The 12,311-nt window shown below is 36.7% G+C and overlaps 3 protein-coding genes and 1 non-coding gene across 6 annotated transcripts; 2 read left to right on the top strand and 2 right to left on the bottom strand.

Annotated features, from left to right (window-relative positions):
- Positions 1-148: 148 nt before the first annotated feature.
- On the bottom strand, positions 149-1,363 carry LOC136342391 (uncharacterized protein F58A4.6). The gene is made up of 3 exons (XM_066288139.1): positions 724-1,363; positions 448-617; positions 149-392 (listed from the first exon to the last, which is right to left on the bottom strand). The coding sequence occupies exons 1-3, from the start codon at positions 1,005-1,007 to the stop codon at positions 172-174; spliced, it is 675 nt and encodes a 224-aa protein (XP_066144236.1). The 5' UTR covers positions 1,008-1,363; the 3' UTR covers positions 149-171.
- A 322-nt stretch (positions 1,364-1,685) lies between these two features.
- LOC136342379 (polycomb group protein Psc-like) lies at positions 1,686-12,301 on the top strand. Of its 3 annotated transcripts, none has more exons than XM_066288118.1 (11): positions 1,686-2,305; positions 2,354-2,506; positions 2,559-2,715; positions 5,170-5,335; positions 5,391-6,061; positions 6,271-6,751; positions 6,959-7,608; positions 7,665-7,825; positions 8,513-8,732; positions 8,828-9,393; positions 9,579-12,301. In XM_066288118.1, exons 1-11 carry the CDS (start codon positions 2,161-2,163, stop codon positions 10,088-10,090), a joined length of 3,882 nt encoding a protein of 1,293 aa, XP_066144215.1. In that variant the 5' UTR covers positions 1,686-2,160; the 3' UTR covers positions 10,091-12,301. The 3 variants fall into 3 exon arrangements, with proteins under 3 accessions (XP_066144215.1, XP_066144216.1, XP_066144214.1); XM_066288119.1 differs by having other exon boundaries at positions 6,956-7,608; positions 8,525-8,732; XM_066288117.1 differs by having other exon boundaries at positions 6,956-7,608.
- On the bottom strand, positions 2,733-5,079 carry Aprt (adenine phosphoribosyltransferase). The gene is made up of 3 exons (XM_066288144.1): positions 4,794-5,079; positions 3,177-3,414; positions 2,733-3,121 (listed from the first exon to the last, which is right to left on the bottom strand). The coding sequence occupies exons 1-3, from the start codon at positions 4,892-4,894 to the stop codon at positions 2,906-2,908; spliced, it is 555 nt and encodes a 184-aa protein (XP_066144241.1). The 5' UTR covers positions 4,895-5,079; the 3' UTR covers positions 2,733-2,905.
- Positions 8,234-8,382, top strand: LOC136342762 (U12 minor spliceosomal RNA). The gene has a single exon (XR_010732684.1). It is a non-coding gene; the product is annotated as a U12 minor spliceosomal RNA (small nuclear RNA).
- Positions 12,302-12,311: the final 10 nt, after the last annotated feature.

The raw sequence follows: 12,311 nt of genomic DNA, 5'->3' as shown, positions 1-12,311 counted from the left end.
ATTTTCTGTTGAAATTTGATCATTTTTTTAAGCGAAAGAAGGGAAACGCAGGGGACGCCATTAACACTAATGACAGAAGCGTTATTCTTTTGTTTCCAAACCCTTCTTAATCAAAAGTGGTGCCATCGTGTAACGTATTTTGTCCAAAAAAAAAAACTTTTTGCTCTATTATTACCTCTTTATTTTCTTTCTATTCATATACAAACTGTGTTCATACTGCAATTTCGCCCAAATACCTTTGCACATTTTGACCAACCTCTCATCCACTACTATTTGACATTTGGCGATCTGGAACTGCTTTCTAATTATCTTAGCAGAAAGGGCAAATCTCTTTTTTTGAATTAAACTTAAAGCTAAATATAATCTGCACCTGGCCTGCATGTTGGGATCTCCTGTAAAATTAGCATGCAAATATTAAAAGTTTTGATAATAGGGCTCATAGAATACCTATCCTAAATGCCAATTTTAATTGATGAAAGGAAATTTTTCCAGCAGTATCTGCACATTTTGCAAAATAATCTCCAAGAGCTGAGAAGGCTCCCCCCAGAGTAGACAACCAACTGAAGGCATGGTCAATTTCACACCTTTCTCTGGCCAATTCATACATCCTTTCATTCCTAATTTTAATATGTTCCGTAACCAAAATTTCTCAAGTTCCGTATTCCAAATTCATTGTTTTGTGAAATATAATGTATAGGTAACTACTGTAAAAGACAAACTTACCAATTATAATCTATTAAATCTCGTTTGGTAGGTACTAAGAGCAAAACATCTGGCCCTCTCCAATTGTGTACATTCCAAATAACACAGGTTCGATAAAACTGACTTAAATTCAGCTCTTGGATGAAATAATGCACAAAAACACAGTCAAGTTCCAAAACCTTTTTGTGGCGTTTATCAAAAACAAAGTTTCGGGGCTCCATGTGATATACATAATCCTTTCGGAGCTCTAATTTGTCGTATTTGTAGCATTTAGGGCTGCAGAGGATCCACAGGATGGTGCTCATTACTCGATTTAAAGTAACTCAGGGTGCGATTTGCATCGCTTAACAAAATTAAGTGTTAATTTGCATTTAATTTAATCTGTTATTAAGTAATGTCACTTGGCAATAAGTGTTAATGAGTTAAAATTTTGAGAAATTTGTTTGATTTGGTTTGTAGGTTTTCACAAAAATTAAGGTTAAAATTCAATCGACTGTATAACAGTTGAGTTCAAGACAGGCAGCCAGATATACAATCTCAAAACTTTTCATATATAAAATTTAAAAGACTTTGATATCTTGATTTATATTACTGGGCTATTTACCGCTTCACCGCATTGGGAGAATATTATATATGGTAGGTAGTCTACAGTTATAACCAATATCCAGCAAATCTGCAATTTAATATACTGAAATGAGTTTTCATCTACTTTATCTACATAACAACTTATGATTTTTGTCATATAACTTTTTTGTGAACAATCGTCTATCTTCTTACAGTATAATAGATTATTATGATTGAACGATTTAAACAACGCAAAATGAATTTTAAGCGGTAATAAAATAAGTTAGAACTTCTAACAGTTATTTTTCGTATGCACAATTATAATTTCTCATTTCATAGTAAAGTGGTGGACGGTAATGGCCTGTGTTCATGTTTGGTGTTAACGAATTACCGCTAATCCGTACGTCATCATCACGTCAAAGTTGTCAATTTTTTGTCGGTAGCTGGTTTATAAAATGGCGAAAATTAATGCGTTTGATTGTGGTGTATTTTTTCTCGAAAAATAAACATTTTCTAAATCCGTTCCGTGTACGTTTGTTTGCTAATAAGAATCCGAAACTCGTCTGCTTTTACGGGAAATTGTAACGGTAAGAAATTATCGACGTGCTCGCAATTAAAACGTTATTCCCAGAGGACGCCATTTTTGCATTATAACATAGCTGTCACGAACAGTCGCCAGATTCGTGTCAAACAAAAACACTAGTAAATATCGCTTAAAAAAACCTTTAAACTACTTAAAGTCCTTATAAAACAACATACACGAACTCACCTTCAACCTCAGCTATGGTCCCCTTAAGCAGAACATCCAAACAGCACAAGGTAAACAATATGGACACATGGAGACCTACTTATGGAAAGGAAAACACACTTTGAGGAGCATTGATAGACATGTAAATGGACAAACACAGCCCTAAGACTATGATGCACAAGGACACGGCTGCAAAGAGGTCCTTGAGCAAGCTAAATAGTTGCATCACTTGTAAACTGTGCAAGGGCTATTTTGTGGATGCCACCACTATAATCGAATGTTTACATACTTGTAAGTATCCTGGCTGAATGAAAATTTGAATAACTAATCTTGTAACAGTTTGTCGAAGCTGCATTGTGAAATATTTGGAGTCAAACAAATACTGTCCCATTTGCGATGTGCAAGTACACAAAACAAAACCATTGCTCAACATTCGGCAAGACAAAACTATACAGGACCTTGTTTACAAGGTGGTTCCAAGATTGTATCATAGTAAGTTGTACAATGAGGTTTGAGTTTTGGGTGTAAGTCTGTGTTTTTCAAGATGAGTCTAAAAGAAGGAAATTGTTTTATGAGTCAAATCCTTCTACAAAACCATCAATATGTGAAGAAAATGTGGCTGCTCTCTATGAGTTTATATTGACCCCTGAGGAATCTATTAATCTCACCTTGAATTATTATGCCTGCACTGCAACACCAAGGTAAGTTAAAGATGAAATCACAATTATTATTTATTAATTATTGAGGTACAAAATTCTTGTTTGTTGATTAAAATTAGTGATAATGAATTACTCTAAACAGGAAATACTATTTACTAGATCACGGCACGTTTTTGCAAGTATAAAAATTTCCATTTGATGAGGTTAATTATTGGTAAAGAATGTGCCTGTATTAAAATTGTGTTAAAGGTAAAACTTCTACAGGTAGTTTGTCTCTTCCTTTTAAGTCTACCAGTTCGATAACAACTAAACATTTAACCACCACACCTCCAACTTGAGATACTAAATTACAGGCTGCATTTAGTGTACCTCCAGTAGCCAATAAGTCATCCACAATCAGAACTCTTTGACCCGATTTTATGGCATCTTCCTTAATCTCCACAGTGTCCTAAAAATATTGAATTTTAAACAATTTAGTTAAAGAAATCAAAAATCTAAAATACTTCTCCATATTCCAAGGAATATTTGTGACTATGGACTTTTCCTGCCAATTTTCCTTTTTTTCTTATTGGTACAAAGGGGACTTGCAAATCTAAGGAAATTAAAGGGCCAAATAAAAATCCTCTGGCATCTAGTCCCACCACACTTTGAATTGGAGGTTGGATTTGTTTCGCTTGCTTGATTAGGAGTTCTTTCAATAATGCAAAGATTGGAGGATTTTCTAACACACTGAACAAGTCTCTGAAATAGAACTTTGATTTTAGTTAAACTGAAATTATTTTCATGGCGTTTTATAACATGATACAAATGGGTTATCAGAGTTTTAAGATATTGAAGAAAGGCTCTGCTTGGCATTTAGTCTTATTTAGGAAAAGTGAATGTTAGAAATGTATCTTATGTGAGAAATATAATAAAGAAAAAAGCTAAGGATATTCATTAAGGTCCATGAACTGTCCCCTACAAGATAACTAAAAAAAATTAGGGTTTTATTTCTAGTATCAATTGAATATTATACCAACTCTCATTTTTTAAAAGTATATGAAAGTCTTGTTGTATATGCTCCAAACTTGGTTAAGGTTTACAAGAAATCAAGATACACTAATTGCATATCCAGATTTTTAACTGATCGAATTGATCCCGATGATAGCCACTAATTCGATTGATTAAAAACCAGCTGATGGATATCAATCCCATCACTACAAGCATTACTAAAGTACAAATCAATAAAAATATTTAATTATGTAATGAACTTGTGAAGGAGTCAGCGTCGAAACTGAAAATATTCCGAGGTAATGCTGCTGGACCTTTTTTATATAAATATTGTGCGTGATAATAACAGTGGAAATAAAAATTTTATGGGCCTTCTATTTTCATAAACACACACATTGCAAATGTCTAGGGATATTAGGTATTTTCTTAAAATGAAAAATAATAATTTTTTGCTCAAAATATTAAATAAAATAGTTTCAAGCCAAAACAATTTTTTATATAAACATTTTTTGCAGATCACAATATTATCATATTTTATTGTTGATGTGTATCCTGATGAATTCAAAATAGGCGATAAGGCAGGATTTTTTGGATTATTTAATTTTAAGTATGTCCAGTGGGTTCCATACAGGACTGAGTTATAGAGGGGCTTACATGAGATATTAATTTTAATTTTTTAATTTGTTTACGCTGATTCAAAAGAACACTGCTTGAATTATTTTTACATGAAAGAAATTCATGTTTTGTTTCACCTTATATTTTTTTAGGGCATTAATAATATAAGTTTTCTTATTGTAACTGATAAAGAAATAAATATCCTTTGTTATTGTATTGAAAATAATAAGTTTCATAATTGTTAATTATTTATTTGTTTAAACGTAAAAAATATCCCTAGGCACACACGATCAATAACATCGTGCGCCCAGTACTCCTTTTGTCACTATAGTTTATAAAGCATTTAAAAGTGAATAATTTTAGGAATCGCTAAATTTACACTTACCCCCGCACCGCCACTGCTATTTTCGCTAACAACCCGCAATTTGATTAGAAATAGTCAGGTGAAGGTTATCAATATTTGGGTTATTTATCAAAGTACTTAAACCGTAAAATGATGCAACAGAGATGCCTACCTGAAAACCACACCAGGCACCGGGAAGTCCGGATAACTTTTCACTGAATCTTTGATCAATTGTAGTTTTTCCTTGTCGCTTAATTGTTGATAGTCCGTCATTTTTGCTGTTTTACAGTCTGCCACACCTGAAATATCTTATTTCTTCACCTGAAAAGAGTCTGTTTTAAATATGTAAACGATTCTTCACGTGTAAATTGGAAATTAGGCCTGCGGAAACGCTTATCAGACTATAAACCTTTGCTTGTATCGCTTTGACGAGCCCGTATTGGAACTGGCGTCTCAGTGATCAACAAGTAGTTTGTGGCCTTGGCATCGTTGAATCTCACCAGCGGCGTAACAATTAGTTTTAATGTCGTTTTTGCTTTTGTTTGAAGGTACTTACGCTGCTCGAGTGCGGTATCAATTGCTCATCTAAAAAAACTCATTAGCGCCAAATACGACCTCACTGATCGTCACAGGGTCGACATCTTTTATAAGCAAGAGGTGCTGTCTCCTTCCTGGTCGCTCATGGATGTGGCTTACATTCATTCATGGAAGAAGGTAAATAAAGCTCATTGCCAAATGAAGATCAGTATTTTAGTGATTTTAATTCCAGATGGGTACTTTAGATCTGACGTACAAAATTTACGAGCGCTGGGCCAAAAAACCCAAACTCGAGGGTGTGGACCTGGAGAAAGAAAACTCAACTTCTAACAGCAACAATTGGAAAGAGGTGCAGCTGCGGATTAGCGAAAACGGAGAGATGTCTATTACAGGCATACAGGATGCCCTGGAGCTACTAGACGCCACCGCCAAGTTCAAGAGCGAAATTGTGATAAATGAAAGCAAGATTTTGGAAGATTCCACTGAAAAGCAATCAAACCCTACAGTGGCGGAGGCAACAGAGCAAAATACTTGCACGAAAGATCCCCCAGTTCCAATTAGCACAATCGATACTACTACTACCAATACTCCGACCATAACAACAACTGCCATACCGAAATCCGTGACCATTGCGGAAAGTCAGAGTACTGCTCCTTTAAGCTCCCTCTTCACCATAACAGTGAATAGCGCGGCCAGAACGTCTGTGACCTCAAAGCCTTCTTCAGTTTTACCCAGGAGCATAGAACTCAGTGAAACTTTAAACTTGAACAGTGAGTTATCTGTGATTCCTTTAAATGTGAACGCGAACGGTGTATCACGATCTTCCTGCGGTACTACCACCGTATTTAGTACTATTAATAAGAGCATGTGCAGTACCAAATCGGAGGAAAGCTGCAATTTAGGGTAAGTGTATTTTAACTACAGTTTTTACTGATTATAGGTAAGCAGCTATAAAGTTTATGAAAGTTGCGAGAAATAAATATAAGATATATGAACTTTTAAAACAAATTCATATGAACATTTCTGTTTTTTATTCAAAGTACTAATGTCTGTTAAACTTTCCAATTAAAACTAGAATCACCCTAGATAATACTGTTTCAAATTGTTCTTAGGCCACCACCAAAGACGCCGACAGACGCGAACAAAGAACTGCCACTAAACAGCATATTAAAGCAAAACAATTCTTTAAAACGGAAAATGGAAGAGAGTGAAAAGTTTGCCTCTGAATTGCCCACAAAGCTGCCTAAGCCGACCATCTTAAACCATTCTATTGGTATTATGAGTCTATCGAACAACCATCCTTTAAAGAAGCATTCATCAAAAATGAACCGAAATGGTGAATGTCGACATATAGAAATTGGCGACAAAGTGCATAACTTGACTGCTAGCCTAGTAACGGCTGCCCAAAAAAATATTACAGAAAACAGCCCATCAAAGCCTATAATAATAAACAGGAGCCCGAACTACTTAAATCAGCTCAGTAAGGGTGTGTCACTCAGTAAGATTCAGAAGAATAACAATTCTGGAAACGTGCCATGTTACATGCCCAAGGAGAGGAACGGAGATAAAGAAGAGAGCCATGAGAAGGCTGAGGTATGATTTTCTTTAAACGCTCCTTTAATAAATATGATTCTGGGGTAAACAAACAAGGCTTTTATAAGGCTTAGAATGCGGTCCTTAATTGTTTGCCTCGGAAATTAGGTTTCCATCGCCTCAGATTTGTGCTGATAAGACGTTTTTAAACAACTAAATTATGCGAAATTGATATTGTTTATTGTTTGTTTGTTTGTTTTTTAGAAGCTCTGCATAAGCAAACCTCCATCCCACCAATATCAAAACTCTCACCACCCTCCTATAATCACCCCCTCTCAACTGCCGCATCACCAAAATTTGCATATTAGAGGTGAATCAACTCCACAGACAACAATTTCTATGGCGAGCTCAGATGCAAAATCAGTAGAAAGCTCTCTGAAGGCCACGTCCCAAAATGTATCCGATACCTCAACTTCGGTAAAACCAAAACCTTCCACCCCGATAGGTTACAAGACTCTTAGGGATCCTCCAAAAAGCTGGAACTCTCAAATCAACTCCCAAATAGCGAAAGTTAATCAGAACGCAAAGCTGGCAAATTTAGCAGGGGCAGCGGCGCAAGGGCGACTGGGAGGTGGCTTAAAAAATGTGCGACCGCCCAAATTTTTCAAGGGGCGTAACATGCCTCGATATCTAGGAAATCCTGCTTCGGGCGTGAAACCCATGTATCAAGTTCAAATTAGCCAAGACAAAGATAAGGGACAAGAGACTCCAAAGGGCAAGTCAGAGAAGAGTGAGATCAAGAAACATTCAATAGTTAAAATCGATCCGAAAACTTTAAGGCCGATTAGTGAGAAGGCACCAGAAACGACCAGTTTAAGCAATATGCAGTCAGGGCCTCATGCGAATGCGGAATTGAGGTGAGTGCCGTTGGCTGTTGGTATGAATGAATGAAAATAATTCAAAGCAATTTTAGACTTAATTCCTCCGGTTCCGGCGATTTGAAGATCAACATCAGTTCGGTGTCGATTTTCAACCCGCTTAAGTTGCAGCAGAGCTCACCAAAGAGCGAACGAAGATCTCCGAAAAGTCCGCATTCGCCCAAAGTGAGAGCGAGCGCAAATGGGGGTTCGACGGGTAAGTAAGTAAAGTGATGATTTGTGTTCGTGTGCGTTGGATCTTAAAGTGTCAGTAACTGAGCTAGAAATGGTGGAGTGTCAGAGATCGTTTTCTGATGTCCAAAAATATCAACACAAAATTCGCCCCCATTTCATTACGATTTCTGGTCGTAAATAATCTAAAATTTTGTCACTTAATAAGCCATTAATTCCTTAATTTAATATTTCCTTTAAAACATATACTGCTCTCAACATAAAAGTATCGAAATTTCGCTAGTTATTGATCGATGCAATGATATAATGGTAGATGCCTCTACTTGACCTAAGCAAAACTGTAAGGAAGCGCTCAAAGATGGCGCTTGCGACAAATGCTTCCCATGAACCTAACATCACGATGAACACATGCAATTGCAAGCCAATATCGTTTGTGCCTTAAACTTATGAGTAAGGAAAATATTCGAGCCGTGGTAACTCTCGGCTTACATGCTAGCGTTCTAGTCTCAATTTTTTGAGGGGCTCAGGTTGTCCCTAAAACTGCCGCCTCTTTGTGGCCGTTTGGGTGAAGCGATCTACCCCGTTAAAGCAATAAAAATATAGTTTTCGAGCTACTAAAAGGATCTTCCGTACGCTGGCACAGACTATGTGTTGCGCAACAAAATTGCTACTGGGTCGATAAAAAACCTCAATGAGTTTATTCTGAAAGCAGCACTCATTTCAGCATCAACGACCATTACTACCTCATCTTCTACTCCTCCATTATTAAACGCGCTATCTCCCAAACAACAAAGGGATAAAATCAGCTTAACTACGCCGCCGAATCCCTACATACCGAATTTGGCCAGTCCAACACTGAACCCCAATCAGTTCCTGTATCCAGCGGGGGGCTTTCCCAGTTACGACCCTCGGTTTATGGCAGCTTGTCATAAGTAAGTTCGCCCTCAAAACATTACAATATTCATGGTTGCGTAAGCAGGGAGGGAGAACACTGAAGTTATGTTATTATACAGTTTTTCTCTTGCAGTTTGTGGTACACTCAACGTATCGCAGCAGCTGCAGCCGCAGGTTTAGTACCTCCTCCCCTCCCACATGGTTTTGGCCTTAATATCGGCCTAAACCCAACCGGCTCAATTGGACAACAGCCGTCCAATCCCGGGATAAGTCCAAAGCATTCAAGTTCTACGAAACTAAACAATCATACCTCTTCGAAAGCTAACAACAACGGGCAACAAAACCATCAACTGCAGAAAGCACCGAAGAAAACGAAAGAGGCTTCGACAGGTGTGAAAAATGAAAAGAGTTTAGAAACTGCATTGGTAAAGCTGAGTCAGAGCAAAGCCAAAGAAGCGAGTGTTGCTAAGGCTGATACAAAACGGGAATCTAATAAGAGTAACACGGAGGAGGAGAAGCTGCCGAAAAGTTCGGGGAAGACGCAAAAGCTTTCGGAAAAGGAAGTCTGCGAAAATTTGACTGGGGACGCTCAAGAGGAAAGTGCAGAGGCTGTGAAGGATTCTTCAAATGAGAGTAAATCTCAAGAAACAGAGAACAAAGAACCGTCGCCTGTTGGGATCAATGATAAATCAGAAACAGGTAGGTACTAAGGGAGTTAAAATGGTGCTAATTATATTTTATTTATATTTATATTTTTATTGTTAACTCTGTAGGGCACTTATCACCATGAGTAATGCACAAATCACCCTGCATATTCGTAATTTGTTAGTGGGTACCAGGCACCATGATCATGCTGTTTCTATTGAGCAATCTATCATTTTCAGTTAAAATACTTCCAACCCTAGACAAAGAAGAAAAGTCCAAGCCTTTAGTTGAAGAAACTCCATCGGAACCAGCGCAAGAACCTCCAAAACCAGAAGAAAAAGATAACACTACAGGCGAGACAGCTGTTGAGGAAATAAAGGAAAGTGTGGTTAAATGCGGTGACAAAACCGAACCTCTTGAAAGCCGCATCGAAACTGAAAACTCTGTCCTTCTCACTAGCAAAAACGAGAAGGAAACTGAACTAGTGTCAAATATAAATAGTGACCCCAAAGGTGATAAGGTTGAAGAGCGTAAGGAGGAAGCTAGTAGTGATAGTGTTAGTGCCTGTGCGTGTGACACTGACGAGTCGACCAATGTAGTAGAAACACCGAAAGAACCAAACAAAAAAGGTGTGGAAGAGGTAAGTCCAGGGGATATAGTAGTGCAGAAGGAAGTTCAGACTACCAATGGGTTGGCTGCTGAAACGACTGAAAAGGTGTCAGAAATTCAGGCAGAAACACTCGGGGCGTAAGCGGTTTTTCAGTGTTGGTTATGTTTTGGTTGGTTGCGGTCAAAACTGCGCAGAAAACTCTCCCAACTAGGAGTGAATATGAAAAAAAAATTAAAGGGAGTATTATGATTTAATGAATATACCCTGACTTACCAACAAATGAAAAATCTGTCCTACACATCGGGTTTAAAGCTAACTAGTTTTTCTCAGTGCTTACATCACATTGAATCGTAAAGAGTTGGTCTGTGCTACTGTTTTTTTGATAGTACCTTGCAATGAGGGTAAATTGCAGTTATAGTGCATTCAAATTGGTTTTGTTGTTGTGTCCATTTTCCATTTCTAATACACAATTTATCGAATTGTGTATTGGAAATATATGATGTACATAAAGTTGATGATATTGATATATCATACATGATATTCTAAATGGATGAAGATGAGAAGGGTTAAATTAGAAAAAAGTGACTGTTTAGTATATTCAAAAATGATTCTCATATAAAACAGTGAAAACTGTGCGGCCCCGTGCATCATGTTAAACTGGGCATCGCTTATCAAATCAAAATATTATTGATGAAGTGATGTAGAGTGTGCCCACAAAAAATGTTAAACAGTGAACGCCGGGATTTTCCGGCCCGGCTGGCCAAAGTCCATGTAGACCAACAAACTAGTGGAACGGTGCAAAATGAAGCGAGGAATGATCCAATAAGTAGTCAAGTATATTACTTTATTTCCTATAATTTTTATTTTAACTCATTGCTGAATCTCAAGACGGTTTTGTTTTGGCTTTATCAACAATTGCTGTGTCCATTCGGGAAGGTTTAGCCCTCACTAATTTACCATAAATCTGCTTGATTATTTTTTAATATTTATTAAAAAAAAATGTCTTTATCCATAAGTACCTACCACCACATCTTGAATGGAGAAAGCTTTCATTGCATAGCAATAAGACATCATTTTCTCTACGAGTAGATTCGTAGACTCTACTGTGCTAAACAGTAAAACAAAGTTTGTATAGACCTGTAGATTTGCTTGTATATTGTGTTTTTGTTAAGAATTTGCCTAGTTTTTTAAAAGGTAATTTGTAAGTAATTTTTAATAGGCGATCCTTGTGTCTATTGGTATTTCGACGTGTCTTGTATCGTATGAGCCGTGAAAAATTAAATCTTAGCGACTAAAAGTGCCTACTACAGTGGTGAAACTCCCTAATTCAAATATTTTTATACGCACGAGCTAAGAACTCCTGCAAAAATCTCTTTCTAGTCAGAACGTGCTTCGGAAAAATTGCGAAAAATAAGACTCAAGTTTAATCCATTTGTGATATGTACAGGATAATTTAGAAATTTTGGCGTTTATTTCTTGGCAAATCGCAGACATATCACTACGCGCTTTTGCAGGGGTTTCTATAGGGTGTAAAGTACGCGTTTAAGTTGTAAAGCATAAACACATTGAAAGGGTATTCGGCTTTATTAATGGAACGACGCGAACCAGAAATCAATAACACGGTATATCTAAATTATTATCTGTAAAAATCGTTTAAATGGAAGATTGCAGCAGGCAAAATCGATATTGTGGTGAAAGCGTGCGAGCAGGTTCTAAGCACTTTCACTGTGTTTCGGCATTTACAATAATGATAGGTACTCAACGGAAAAGCTCCGTAATATTTCAACACCTTGCAGATAAAAAAAAATACAGAAAGAATAAAATGGTGCCTTTTTGGGGAAAAAATTGGTAATAATTGTTCAGGTGATTTTGGTGGCTTTCCCACTCTAATTTACTGTTTACAATAAACGTAGTTAGATGATCAAAGGCCAGGCAAAGTTTCCATTTTCTCTCTATACTTTCTGCTTCCAAAAAACTACTTAAGTGTTCCAGGCTGTGAGCGGATCTAATAATGTTTGTACAATCATTGCGAGAGAATTTGGCACATTTCTATAACATTTAGGACAATAAGACAAAATCGTGCGGAGTAAAATTATTTTAATAATGTCTCTATAGAATTGGCTTTTACATGCAAAACCAAATGGGTACAAAGTGACTACCGATTTATTGTGAAGAGTGCGCATACAAGCAAAAGAGACCTTTTTTTATTATAGTAATTATAAATTCTATTTAACGTACACTATTGTAGATTTAAACCGTTTGTTTTGAGCTGTAAAATAGAGATTTTATTATGTACAATTTGTATATACCCAAGCACAGATGATGATTTTAATAAAAATATTTATAATTTAAGTCTTTATTT

Source organism: Euwallacea fornicatus, chromosome 12 (genome assembly GCF_040115645.1).
Source record: "Euwallacea fornicatus isolate EFF26 chromosome 12, ASM4011564v1, whole genome shotgun sequence".
NCBI classification, from domain to species: domain Eukaryota; kingdom Metazoa; phylum Arthropoda; class Insecta; order Coleoptera; family Curculionidae; genus Euwallacea; species Euwallacea fornicatus.
This window is presented reverse-complemented; position numbering and strand designations above follow the sequence as displayed.

Bases quoted from the DNA above. Each gene is read 5' to 3' on its own strand.
- LOC136342391 (XM_066288139.1), bottom strand. From the start codon at position 1,007: ATGAGCACCATCCTGTGGATCCTCTGCAGCCCTAAATGCTACAAATAC. The intron at 618-723 runs GTAAGTTTGTCT...TATTAAAATTAG, and splicing joins GATTTAATAGATTATAATTG to GAATGAAAGGATGTATGAAT. The intron at 393-447 runs GTATTCTATGAG...CTAATTTTACAG, and splicing joins AAAATTGGCATTTAGGATAG to GAGATCCCAACATGCAGGCC.
- LOC136342379 (XM_066288117.1), top strand. From the start codon at position 2,161: ATGGACAAACACAGCCCTAAGACTATGATGCACAAGGACACGGCTGCA. The intron at 5,336-5,390 runs GTAAATAAAGCT...TTTTAATTCCAG, and splicing joins ACATTCATTCATGGAAGAAG to ATGGGTACTTTAGATCTGAC. The intron at 6,752-6,955 runs GTATGATTTTCT...TTTGTTTTTTAG, and splicing joins AGAGCCATGAGAAGGCTGAG to AAGCTCTGCATAAGCAAACC.
- Aprt (XM_066288144.1), bottom strand. From the start codon at position 4,894: ATGACGGACTATCAACAATTAAGCGACAAGGAAAAACTACAATTGATC. The intron at 3,415-4,793 runs GTAGGCATCTCT...GTTCTATTTCAG, and splicing joins GTGCCTGGTGTGGTTTTCAG to AGACTTGTTCAGTGTGTTAG. The intron at 3,122-3,176 runs GTATTTTAGATT...CAATATTTTTAG, and splicing joins ATTCCTTGGAATATGGAGAA to GACACTGTGGAGATTAAGGA.